General features: G+C 48.3%; 1 protein-coding gene across 1 annotated transcript in view; it reads left to right on the plus strand.

The window, feature by feature from the left end:
* LOC146813351 (ephrin type-B receptor 5-like) overlaps positions 1-14,021 on the plus strand; it is a 377,765-nt gene that overhangs the window by 289,034 nt on the left and 74,710 nt on the right. The window contains exons 12-13 of the mRNA XM_085620160.1: positions 1,294-1,541; positions 5,115-5,330. Of these exons, the coding sequence (XP_085476286.1) occupies positions 1,294-1,541; positions 5,115-5,330 (464 nt within the window). The remainder of the gene's footprint in view (positions 1-1,293; positions 1,542-5,114; positions 5,331-14,021) is intronic.

The raw sequence follows: 14,021 nt of genomic DNA on the forward strand, positions 1-14,021 counted from the left end.
ACTGGAGTCAAGCTATCCTGGCTGATGACGGCTGATAGCCAGAAACCGGTCCTAGGATGCTTGATTCCGGTCCAGGAATAACATGGCTTGGCAGTTCGGGCTGGACTGTTCCCATGAGGCACAGGGTCAAGACTGATTTGCATATGGCCATGTCTGAACTGGGGTGGCGTAGTGGGCAAAAGAACGATGGATTTAACCCAGATCTCTTGACTGGGGGAGAATGTCTGCATTGTCAGCATTCCGTCCATCATTTGTTTGTTGTAACGCGTTACTATCATTGGCAGCACGGCTGGGGCAATGTGCGGTGCAAGCTGCAGTGGCCTCCTGACGAGAGCCCTGGCCCTTATTTTTTCACAAATTAAGCACTGGCTGTAAATGCAGAAACTCCTCCGTGATGGCAGACACTCCGCATTTATGCCGACAGTGTGCCAATGCAGGACTCCATCAATCCAAATTATGTGAACCAGGCTGGGACTTTACAATTATATATTGCTGATAAACACATTTCTGAGTTTTCCCCCTTGGACTTTGTGTATTGTCATTTTATTTCAATGCTCTTATTGAGCAGACTTCGACTCATAGGTAACAAAGAGCTTCACAAGTTACAACTTAACACAACCAAAACACACAAACATCATTACAATGGAAGAGGAAGAGGGCGCAGTATTATTTCGCCTTCAGGCCTGTAAATTATTATTGTTCTTGAAATTAATTCAGCCCGAGTCACAAAGATAAACTTAGACTGTTGTGTAAGTTTACTACTTTTCAGTATTCACAAAAGGTAAACTTAGACCAAAAGTCTAACTTTATTACTTTTCGGTATTCGCACACATAAACGTAGCCCAAAAGTCTAACTTTACTATTTTTTATATTCCCAAAGGTAAGTTACTACTAGTAAAGTTAGACTTTTGGTCTAAGGGTACCTTTGTGAATACCGAAAAGATGTAAAGTTAGACTTTTGGTCTAAGGGTACCTTTGTGAACACCGAAAAGTAGTAAAGTTAGACTTTTTGTCTAAGTTTACAATTTCAATATTCACAATGGTAAGTTACTACTTGTAAAGTTAGACTTTTGGTCTAAGGTTACCTTTGTTAATACCGAAAAGATGTAAAGTTAGACTTTTGGTCTAAGTTTACCTTTGTGAATACCGGAAAGTTGTACAGTTAGAACTTTGGTCTAAGTTTACCTTTGTGAATACCGAAAAGTAGTAAACTTACACAAAAGAGTAAGTTTACCTTTGTGAATCGGGCCCTTTAATTGTAGTTAACTGTGGTTCATTTTCTGTTCTTGACAGGGGAATTTGGGGAAGTTTGTCGCGGGCAGCTGGCACTACCTGGGAGGAGAGAGTGTACTGTTGCCATTAAGACCTTGAAGTGTGACCATACGGACATGCAACGCCGCGCGTTCTTGAGTGAGGCGAGCATTATGGGACAGTTCGACCACCCGAATGTCATCCATCTTGAAGGAGTGGTCACGAAAAGCCGCCCAGTTATGATAGTAACTGAATTCATGGAGAACGGGTCCTTGGACTCATTCCTCAGGGTAAAGTAACTCTTCAGTTTGTTTTGTTTCAATGTGATCAGCCATGCAGAATTAACTCTGATTTGATTTAATCATAAAGTGTGTTCCTGTACCGTTATATGTAACATGCATGGTCCCAATTTTAAATCGATTGCACCGCAGAATAACGTAATAAAAAAGGTCATAATTGCATTAAGTGACCTAGTAAGGCTCCGAATGGATGAATCTGGTGTCATTCTAGATTAGTACCTCAGGGCGTCCAATGTCTAAACAAGGTTAATAATCCATTGAAAGGTCAAACTCTCACTAAAGAAACCCAGGCTACCTACCCCTGGTAGCTGTGGGAGAAAAATAAATACATTGTTCCTCAGAGAAATACTAGTAACACATTTAAGTGGTACCAAAACAACATTAAAGTCAAGAAAATAATCAATAAAACTCCCAGTACAATTTAGTAACAAGAAGAACATTTTAATGAATGAAACAAGCGAGACACATAATCAACTCAATAGCAATTGATTATGGAGCACAGAAGATCTGAAATTGTGAAGAAAATATCATGAAACACCCATGGGTACTATAGGTTTGATAAATGCACAAAAAGCAGTTGCCAATTACTAAGTTAGCCCACACTGGCTGAGATGGCCGGGTCTGTAACCGTATTGGCTGGCACACTGTAATGAGCGATTGATTATTGACATATCTTTTGGAAGGTCTGTATTATGTGATAATTATCTAATCTATCTATCTATCTATCTATCTATCTATCTATCTATCTATCTATCTATCTATCTATCTATCTATCTATCTATCTATCTATCTATCTATCTATCTATCTATCTATCTATCTATCTATCTATCTATCTATCTATCTATCTATCTATCTATCTATCTATCTCTAAGTGTGTGTGTATATATTGCTCAGTGGCAGTCGCCACTGGGTAGTTATAGTTAGGTCAGCTGTTCCATAGGAAAAGTGTTTTTTGTGTTGCTGATAACTTTGGGAGGGGTCTAAAAATGCACAATCCCCAAGTATTTTCCATAGACTTCTTTAAGAAGGGCAAATGCATAAACTGCTGAACGGAATTATAGCCCATTTATCAGGAAGCTAGATTTTGGTCACAGATTGTGCTTTTTTATGATTTTATGTAAATCTATTTAGTAGTTTTTGAGAAATTAAGGGTCTGAAATAATTGTATATCTGGATGGTTGAGTCTATGAGAGGCTTAAGAGAGTCCCACATGAGCACCAGTTTAAAATTAGAGCTCTCTATTTGGCTCAGGGAGCATTTTTAGACTCCAGCAGGAGTGAACCCTCTCATTGGCTATCAGCAACATGAGAAAAATGTTGCAGCCTGCCATTACAGGACTCAGGGACTTAGTCCCCTGTCCTGAAGTAAAAAAAAGGTAAGTCTAGGCCCAATGGGGAGACACAGAGGTACCTCGAGGCAGAAATACAAAAGTTTTTTTCAATGTTTGCAGTGATCCCACAAACCTCCCATGGAATCATTACAAAATAAATGCCAGCCTGTGGACGCTTTGTTTAATTAAGAGGAGGAGACCAAGCAGCCTCCCCGGGGCATGATTTATTAGTGTGGGGAGGAGGCCACGCAGCCTCCTTCCAGAGCCATATTCGGGACCAGGGACCCATTCCCCAGAGCCCATTGCATTTTTTAAGAGAGCCTTTAAAAGGCCCTGGGTAGCCAATCCCCTAGGGCTATTACTATACTTTAAAGGAATGAGGCGGTGTGAGTGCCCTCCCTGAGCCATTATTTCCCTCGGGAACCCCATTCCCGGGGCTGGCTTACTTGCTGTGTACCAGGGAGCCCATCCCCAGAACACAGTCATTTTCCTGCCAGCACTAGCACAGGTAGGAAAGCTTGTGCTTGCTCCCACCAAACAGGTGCAAAGACAAAGTCTGTTCCCAACTGACAGGAGCTTTAAAAAATGCTCCTACCAGGTGGGAGCAGACTTTTGATCTGTTACCCTGCCTTCACTGATGCAGGCAGGGAAAGATGATAAAGATATTGCTCCCTCCCGAAAGGAGCAGCATAATTAGCTGCTCCCTGTGAGGGGAGCAATGCTGGCTCCCTCTGTATGTGAAGAGCCGGCTGGGGGGGGGGGCCTGAGGCTCCCACCGTGGTCTCCAACTTGTTGATTGTTGGTACCTCTGGGTGGGCACCCACCGATTGCCCGAAGATGGGGTCCCCAGGGAAAAAATAGACTCCCTCCCCTTCAAGAAAAAAAACATGCCCTGGGGGATTGGTCTCCCAGGTCCTTTTTAAGGCTTAGGGAGGGTTAGACTTGTGGCCTCCCTCCCCCTAATTAACAGATTAGGCACTGGGGGGATGGGGTCCCCGCAACCAAAAATGCTTGGGGAAGGGGAGGCTGCACGACCCCCCTTTGAACAAAAAAAACAGCCCATGGTGCTCACTTTTAATTGCTGCTGAGTATGCAAAGGCGCCAAATCACCTAAAAGCTCTGCCTGTTTAGCTCTGCCCCTTCTACATGAGTACCTACTGATTATGACCTTACATATTATATCACTCATGACATGTTCTATGACAATTTATGACATCATGAATGACATCTCAAATGATATCTTTGAGGTCATAAACAGTGCATGGTGGGGGTGCAAGTTATAGTTAGTGGTTCAAACTATATGGTGAATTTCTATGTTTTGTTTAGTTCACAACTTTAATCTTGTCACTGACATGTTCACTTAACTATAACGTTACTTTAACCTTTTGTTTTTTCAGTGGGTGATAGAATTTATTTTGTTGAAAACGTTAGGGAATTGAGCAGTACTAGTGCAGTTCCCAAATGGTGTTCTGTAACATTCAGATATTCAGATGGTTTATTGCGAGGAATAGCAGGGGGTTCAGATGAACATTTGCCAAGATTAGTGCCCCCCAATGCTGCAGAATATTTTACAAGACTGAGCTTCACAAATTGTTAAAAAATGCACAAACCCACATCTACTTTGTGTCTAGAATCGATGACTTTTAGGGCCATAGTTTCACTAAAAAACTCCTTTTTCTAAACACAATTTAGCATTATGCTACAACACACCGGCAAGCACGAGGTGTCTTATATGAGGTTTGCATTCACTGTTCTATCTGTAGGCGCAGATCATCACCTATGTTTAAATTGTGTAATGTATGTGATTTTGCACAAATTAGAAATATTACCCTAAGGAAAGGCACACAATTGCCTTTTTGCCTATTATTTGTCCCCTCCATTTGTTGTTTCCTTTTTTACACTTCTTAGTCTGCAGTCTGTTTTCCAAGCTTCTTCACCAAAGTCACAATCTTATAAAGTCTGAAAAATGTTGCTAAACTTTATAAACCTAGTCAATCTTTTTGAAGCTTGGAAATTGTAAACTTACAAACAAAAAAATAATTACCTACTACTGTTTGGGGCACCATTGTTCCATGAGTAACCAGGATCATGGGCATAGTAGAGAACTTCTACACCAGATTTGAGGTGTTACTGTTGAGGTTAAAATAACTTTAGAGGTAATTTATGTTTCTTTGTAATTCATGTGTCAGTGTCTAGTTCATCACTCATCTTTTCTTCTGTCATCTTTCCCCAGCAACACGAAGGTGGTTTCAGTGTGATCCAGCTGGTGGGGATGCTACGAGGAATTGCCTCAGGCATGCGTTACCTCTCTGACAAGAACTATGTACATCGAGACCTCGCTGCTCGCAACATTCTGGTCAACAGCAACCTGGTTTGCAAGGTGTCCGACTTCGGCCTTTCTCGCTTCATAGAAGATGACGCTTCTAACCTTACATACGCAGGAACACTGGTGAGGCAGCCAAATGTGTTTTTTGGAGTTAAAAATATTATGGAAAAGTATCATCTTTTCGAAACCTAGGGGCATATTTACAAGGTGTTAAGGCCACCAGCTTGTCAATTTTTCTGACATTCTGGTGGCGTTAACTCCTTCGCCTTATTTAAGGTGTCCCTTCCTGCTCATAAACAATTGCCCCTGCAGCACAGGCCCCCTAGGCAGTTTTAGTGCCAGTGTTGGGGGAAATGCAGGGGTGCACCGCATTTGTGTGAATATGGTGCATCCCTACGTTTTGAAACTGTCTGAGCGTGGCATTACCAATTTTGGCATAACATCGCGCTCCACCAGTTTCTTGTAACTATGCCCCCTAGTGTTTCTACCTTCTTTCAGCTTGTCTTAACTGATGTTGTGAGAAATTCAGCCTGAGTCCTTATGCACTCTGATCAGGAGGTGAAGATCGTGGTCTTCTAACACACTTCCATCTCTTGAAGACCCAGTGGATGTCATCTACGCATGCATCCTACTCTAAGATTAGCAAAGTGTTGGCATTCATTTAGGTGGTGTTTCCTGTCCTGCCATCTCTGTAATATTGAAAGCAGTACTTAATTTGATCCTGTGGTTTCCAGTGTTCGGCACTAGCACTTAAATGTCAGCTGTGGCACTTATGGTGGCGGTCTTTGTCTAATTTATAATTATACATTAAAAAGACTAATACCTGCGTCCAAGCCATTCTTCTAGGTTTCGGGACCTGGAGATTTCTGAAATGCAACACTCGTAGGTCTGAGATGGTTAGTAGTTGTGTTGGTACTCTCAATGGGTGGTGGAAGCTGCTGTGGTCTCCTGACTCCTGACAAGGGCCACAGCACTTATTTATTTTTACAAATTAAGCACTGGTTAGAATAGCTTATTGCATGAGACTCAGCACTATGAAATTAGCCTTTCCTGCAACAGGGGTCATAGTTGGGTGATCCATGATGATCTAAAAAGGAAATTGATGCACTAGTAAGGAAAACAATTGCAATAGAATCATTTGGTGGGAATGGGCATGCTAACATACTAATATGTGTGAATGCAAATTTTAGGCATCAAGTTATCAGATATGTCCAGTTGATTAGATTTAAGAACCCCTAGTTTGTACATGGGCCACCTGCAATAATAGATTGCATTATCTCAGCTGAAAAGCCAGTGAATGTTTATTATTGGTAAGCATGTCTTGGGCAAGGAACAGCAAGTATAATATATTTAAAAGAATACATGGGTGATGCGTGGGAACACCCACAGCAACACCCATGCAATTGTTATGAAAATTCAGAGTCATCAACCTGTTAGAGAACCAAAAGTGAGCCACATGTTACGCTGGGTGGTCAGCGCAACTTTTGGCCCACTTTTCATAACATTTTCATTAGAACTTTTGTAGTTTTGAAACCATTTAAGTGTTTGCATATTTTCCTTGTGCCGTGTTCCCTGTTTTCCATGCCTCACTTGTCACTTGCACAGTTCACTAATCCGCATGAGCACAGTTGTGCACAAGATTCTATGGTTTACACCCACATTTAATGTAAATAATGCTGATACTGTTTTTGTATTCATTTTTCTAAAATATAGACTGCTCCTTACATTTTTCCAAAATCAATTGATGTCACCTTGTTTCTTTCTTTCTGCAATTACTTTTTTAAAGTTTGTTATTATTTTTATTTGCATTTCCAACAAAAAACATAATAAGCATGTCACATTGAATCGTCCACCACCTTCTACCCCACCACCACCCGCCGCCCACCCCCCCCCCAGCATAGCGCAAAACATATCAATGCGTTGATATAGAAGAACTCACCATCCATGTAGGCAATTAGCTGCATCCAAGTCCCTCCCGTATGCAATAAGGCTGCCAGCATAACCCTCTCTACCCCCTCAGAGCCCCCCATCCAGGCCATAATAACGTCGCCATTTCCCCCACACTCTGGAACATTTCTTCTGGCAGCCCCTTGCTTTGTAAGTAACTCTTTCGGCCGCCATATATATGTCCATCCCCCTCCTCCAATCATCAAGCTTCGGGGGGTTCGGGGCTCCCCATTCCCGTGCCACGTCCCTCTTGGCCACCACTAATGCTAATGTCAGGAAAATAAGATGGGGTCGAGTCAGATCTATATCGTTCGTTATCCCCAGTAAAACTAATTTGGGCTCTAGGGGTAGGGACACTTCAAGTATTTCCCTGAGTTCTCTCATTATCCTGGCCCAGTAACTTTGGAGGACCCCACACTCCCAGATGGTGTGATAGAAATTGCCCTTGGCATGTCCACACCTCAAACAGCTAGTGTCGGAGGCCCTCCCCATCCGGTGTAGGCAGAGTCGATCATAGTAGACTCTGTGGAGGATCTTAAATTGGATGAGTCAGAGTCGAGATTTTATTGCCACTTCCCTAGGGTGCATCAGGGCAGTTTCCCAATCAAGCGTGTCCATCTCCCCTAGATTTGATTCCCACACACTCTTCAGTTTTACCAGTCCGTCCGGCATGTTGTTAAGTAGGGTTTTATAAGTCAAGGAAACTAGCCTGGCCTGAACCTGTTCCTGTAGTAGGTGGCCCTCCAGTGGAGCATATTCCGGCAAGGGGTCTGACAGCGCCTCTTCTGCCTGCCAAGCGCGGCGTATTTGCGCATACTTTAGGAACTGAGAGGAGTGTAGTCCGTACTCTGCCCTTAATTCCTGGAAGGACTTCAAGGCACCCCGGCGCTGGAGGTCACCCAGCAAGGAAATGCCAATATCATCCCACCGTAGGAAACCTTTCAGCTTATGTAACTCCCTTAACCATGCACACCTCCAGATTGGGGTTTGTCTCGATGGTTTGTGCCATCATCCAATTCGTCTTGTCGACCTGTCCCAGAGCTCTACCGTCACCCTAGTTGCCGATAATAGTGCTGCCTTCCCCTTCCCTCCATATATATAGTGCAAGCATGTACGACGGTCTAATTTCACCCTTTCCAATCTATACGTGGGGTGATCCACCGGGGCATGTAAACAGTCATTTATTGGTGCGAGATGCTCCGCCCAGTAGTATGCCTCCACGTTGGGGAGCGAAATTCCCCCATTATACTGGTTTTTCTGTAGGGTCTCCAGCGCTATCCTAGGCTGTTTCCCCAACCAGAGCAACTCTCTTAGGCTCTCATTTATTTCTTGAAACACCTGATGCGGGAGGGGGAAATACTCGTTTTGTAATGCATAGAGGAATCGCGGTAAAGTGATCATTTTATACATCGACGCCTGCCCTAGCATTGTGAGTGGGAGGGTCTTCCATCTGCACGCATCCTCCTTAAAGTTCAGTAGAACCCGTTGGATGTTCTTCGTATATGAGACAGAGCTACTACTTGTTATGTAAATTCCTAAATATACAAACCCTTCAGTTGTCACCCGCAATGTCTCGGGTATAGCCCTCCCCAGGTCTCCCTCCCCGGGATTCTACAGGACCGATTTATGCCAATTTATAGTATAGCCTGAGCGCGATCCATAGTGGTCCAGCAGCGCAAATAGTCACGGTATCGAGACCTCTGGAGATGTAACATACAGCAGGATGTCATCTGCGTACAGCGAGATCTTCTCTTCATATCCTTCACCTTGGTGAATTTTAAAACCAGCTATCTGACTATCCTGCCGTATTTCACATGCCAGCACTTCTATGGTGAGGGCGAATAGTAGCGGAGATAGGGGACATCCCTGACGGGTTCCTCTGCGTATGGGGAAGTCCTTCGAAAGAGAACCATTAACTTTAACCCTCGCTCTTGGGTCCGTGTAGAGAAGCGTAATCCACTGCATAAATTTCAGCCCAAATCCAAACTTTATCAGCACGCTATCTAGGAAGGGCCAATGCACCGCGTCAAACGCTTTTTCAGCATCTAGGGAGAGAAATACATGGGGCTCCTCACGTGCACACACCTCTATCAACCAATTGTGTGTCTTCCGTAGGTTATGTCTAGTCGCCCTATCTGGCAAGAAACCCGTTTGATATAAATGAATCAGGCCTGAAACCACCTTTCAAAGTCGGAGGGCCAGGATCGTCGCTAAGAGTTTCACCTCTACATTCAATAAAGATATAGGACGGTATGATGAGCACACCTCCGACGGTTTGCCCTGCTTATAGATAGGTACCATCGTAGCCATGCGGAGATCTGGCGGAAGCATCCCTTCCTCCAACGCCCCGTTGAATAGCGCCAATATTTGCATGGTGAGGAGGTCCGCCGTTCTTTTAAAGAATTCCGCTGGGAATCCGTTAGGGCCAGGAGATTTTCCCTGGGCGCAGCTTAGCAATCGCTTCCCATACCTCCACTGTAGTAATCTCTGCCTCCAGGCTCTCTCGCTCCTCCTCGTCTAGACTGGGGGTCTTAACCTCCTCTAAATACTGAGTGATCTCGGCCGTCGTGCCTAGTTCTCTAGCCCCATAAAAGTCCTCATAATAATCTGCAAATGTCTGTGCTATCTGAGCGTCGGTTCTACTGGGCCGGCCATCTGCGCCCATCACCTGATCAACCCACCTCGCCTCCTGTTCTCTGCGACTCAGCCATGCCAGCAGTTTCCCTGACTTATCCCCTACGTCATACATTCTATGCTGAGTTGCCAGTGCCTGCATCCTGGCCTCGTTACTCGTCATTTCCTTATACTGCCGCTGGGCGTCCAGCACTCGTCGGAGCGCGGGTGCCCCCCCGTCCATGACATGTTGCTGTTCCAGTTCCAGGATACGAGTTTCAAGGTCCCTAATACCCCCCTGTTGAGTTCTCCTGTCCTCAGCTATCCTATTTTGTATCTTATCGGGGAGGACTGCCTTCATGGCCTCCCAGATCGTCACTCCCGACTCCACGGAGCCCAAATTGTCTGCCAGATAGACTTTCACGTCTGCCCTGAATCCCAGTAAGAGAATACACCCCACCCTACTCCCCTCCCTTGCACTGTTCCGTCTCCTTCTCCGGTATCCAGAGGCCCGTACGGGGCGGCCATCAAGTCCCGGCCGCTTCGCCGTCGCCACATTCGCTGCAGCCTCGGTGATCTACGGGAGTCTCCCCCAGGGTGCTCCCATGCTGGTGTCCCCTGGTCCGCCATCGACCTTCTGTCTACAGGTGGGCATTCCTCCAGCCACTGCCAGGCCTCTTCTGGGGAATTAAAAAAATAGGACTTTTCGTGGTAGATCACTTTCAGCTTTGCAGGGAATAACAGCATATATTGTATTTGAAGTGCTCTTAGCTTGGCTTTAACTGAGTCAAAGGTCCGCCGTTGCTTTTGTACCTCCTGGCTGTAATCCGGGAAAATCATAATATGCGCGTTCTCGTGTCGGATGACCCCAAGTTTCCGAGCTTCTCGTAGTATCATGTCGCGGTCCAAAAAGTTCAGGAAGCGAGCAATGACTGGCCTCGGCCGTGCCCTAACTGGCGGTCTCGCCATCAGTGCTCTATGCGCCCTCTCAATTACAAAGCAAGTGGAGAGTTTGTCTTTCGGGAATGTGCGTAACAGCCATGAGTGGAGAAACTCCGCCATATTTGGTCCCTCAATTCCTTCCCTAAAGCCTACAAAACGGAGGTTGTTACGTCTTGCCCTATTTTCGGCAACGTCCACCTTCCATAGGAGTTGCTTATGAGAGGCTTTGAGATCCACTAGGTCTTCCTTCAGGGCCTGCACAGTGTCCTCCCCTATCCTGGTCTCTGCATTCGTGACGCGTTCAGCTAAATTGCGGAAATCCTGTCGCAGGAGCGTCACCTCCGTCCCCACCTCCCCGATTTTGTTTTCAAGGGCCTCACGGGACGCTTGTATGGCATTCATTAAAAGGACCGTGTCCGATTTTGTCCCACTCGGTTCCGGCTCCACCGGCGGAGGAGCCATTGCATACCTGTCTAGTGCGCCCTGTTTGGGGGGCCTGGGATCCAGGGTTTTCCTGCCCATTGTGGGCTGCGTTGCCGTTGTCCCTTCCCTGGTCGTTCTTTGTACCGGACCACCGTCGTACAGGGGTCTTGGTGCCCTCGCCGTCAGTCTCCTCTCGCCTTGGCACCAAGCTGCGCCGTCCGAGTCCGCAGCACACCCCACCTTCACATCCCCCAGGTCTCAGACACCAGTCTGGGACCGATGTGGTTCTCCCCAGCACCCCGTCCAATGCAGACAACCAGGGCTCCTGTTGCAGCACTCAGCCACCCACCGATGCAGGGTGGGTGGGGGAGAAGGGTGGGGGAGGTCTCACCGTCGCTCGTCCGTCCGCCGCCACTCTCGTCCTGCGCCCCAGCCCTCTACGATTCTCCAGGGTCCTCCACTGAGCGCTCCAGTCGCCTTCCCAGGCTTCAGGATGTCACCGTTCCCTGGGGAAGGGGGGGGACCCCCACTGACCTTCTGTCCCAGGTGCTTGCCCTCTGCGGTGCCACCGTACTTCCTCTGTCCTGGGATGCCCCCTGCGCAGACTCCTGCCTCTCAGGCCCGTTGACCACTGTCCTCATGCTATCGCCATGGCAGTGTCGGGCCTTCACCCGCAGCAGTCTTCACTGCGGCGTCACCGGTGGGGGGAGGGGGGGCCAGATGTCGTGTCCCGGCCGGTGCCAGCGGGCAGGCAGCTCACCCTCAGCCAGATGGGTGACGAATCGGCGAGAGCTCCACCACCCAGCCTCCGCCGTCTTTGCCCCCTAGGGGGGGGGCACTCTCTTCCCCCAAGCCGCAGTCCAGGCAGATCACTCCGTGCAGCACCAGGTCGTGGCCGTGCCCGCACTTCTCAGGACCCACTCCACTAAACGGGGGGCTGGCGTTTTCAGTGTGCCAGCTTGGGTCAGGTGCCCGCTCGATCCCACCGAGACCCGGTGCTCATGTCTTCCTCTCCACCTCTCAATCCTTCAGGTCTCGCCGGGGCCATAGTCCGCCTCCGCAGCCCGCACCGGTCCGGATCCCCAAAGCAGGCAGCCGCGTTCCAGCCACGCCCCTCTTTCTGCAATTACTGTGCATGTTTTACATAATTGTCTATGAATATCACCTGTTGAGACACTGTTGTATACAATGTCAAGCCCACCAGGGCTATTTACATATTGGTGCCAGACCTTGGTATGTCCCAGAGGCAGAAGCTCCAAGCCAACAAAGACCCTGCAAAATGGCACCAGGCCCTACTATCTAAGAAAAGCACAAGAAGGGGGGGCGCTAGAGGGCGCACGGCGAGATGGCCGCCTGTTAAGACGGCTCCGCCTGGTCAAGCTGCAAATGCGGTAGTAACAGCGTAAGGCGGACTCGGAACGGCCCGCAAATGAAAGAAACGGTCATCGGAAATGTGGGGGCTTTGCTCTGACAGGGTGAAACAGCGGATACACGGCTGAAGCGATCAGTGAACCGAACTTACTCTCCGACCTGGTGAAGAGAAACGGCGCGAACAAGATGGCGGCGCCCAGGGACCAACGGTAGACGCTGGAGCGGAGGCGGGCTGCCTCGGTGGCGCAGAGAGGCAAACGAAAAGCTGCGTGGCCCCCCCCGGGACTTGCTATCGATGTGTACGGCGCCTAGAGGTGAGATGGGGGACCCGCGCCGACGGGTGGCCGCATCGCCTGGGACGGCGCTCCACGTGGCGTAATAGGTGTGCGTGATCAAGGGACCGGTGGGCGGCTGCCGGCGGCATGGAACGGAGGAGTGCTGGACATGGCGGTGGGGGCCGCTGACCCATGTTCGTTGAATTGCGGCATCTGAGACACCTGTGGTGCCGCGGCGGGGTAATAGAAGACTGCAATTACTCCCTCACGTTGGGGGGCTGGCGAGGGGACCCCGGCCTGCAAGCTCACGGTGGAAGTGTGCTAAATCTGGCGCCGTTGGATTGCCGTGGCGGTGTCCCTGATGTGGTTCTGCTCGCTTGAGAAGCATCGGAGGACGAGCCGTGGCGCTGTGAGGGCTGCAGCTCAGCGCCGCGCTGCGGATGGTCTGGCTATCGGTGTCCTGTCCCATTGCAACGACCGTGACGGTGCCGGAGGGACGAGCGGTGCGCAACAACGTGTGGTACTTGACGACCTGGATGCCGGCCCCACAGCAACCCAAGCCGCAAACAGAACAGGACGTGGAGTGAAACCCTGGCAATAGTGCACTACTGACCACGCGGCAGTGCCCGCAGGGCCGGGCTGTGTTCCCCACAGATTGGGCGGATTGGCATCAGCGGGAAGGCGACATGGGAAAGCCGGACAGGGGACAGGCCAAGCTCCAATTTGAGGCAAAAAAGGTGTCCAAGGAGGCGACGACGACGCAGGCAACTGTACCGGACACTGACAAGAGGATGCCGGAGGGCATGGAGGGGGTACTACAAGCCATACAACGCAGCCTACAAGACATAAACAGCAAGTTAGACACGATCACTCTACGTGTGGACAACATGGCGGCTAAACTGGACAAGCATGGGGAGCAGCTGGTGGAGGCGGAAACTCGTATCTCGGCAGTGGAGGATAAATCCCATGGACGTTATTAGAGCCAAGTCGGAAGATTTAGAAGCGAGGTCCCGACGTAATAACGTTCGTATCGCGGGGATTCCTGAGTCAACAAACACAGGCCGCATGGAGACATATATTGAGGACCTACTACGTGATGTATTTGGTGTGGAGAACCTATCCACAATATTCGTGGTAGAACGTGCCCACAGATCTTTGGCCCCGCGGCCGAAGCCAGGAGCCACTCCACGTATTATACTGGTCCGTGTTCTCAACTATAGAGACCGAGATACTATACTGCGGT

This window comes from Triturus cristatus, chromosome 7, assembly GCF_964204655.1.
Source record: "Triturus cristatus chromosome 7, aTriCri1.1, whole genome shotgun sequence".
Taxonomy (NCBI): domain Eukaryota; kingdom Metazoa; phylum Chordata; class Amphibia; order Caudata; family Salamandridae; genus Triturus; species Triturus cristatus.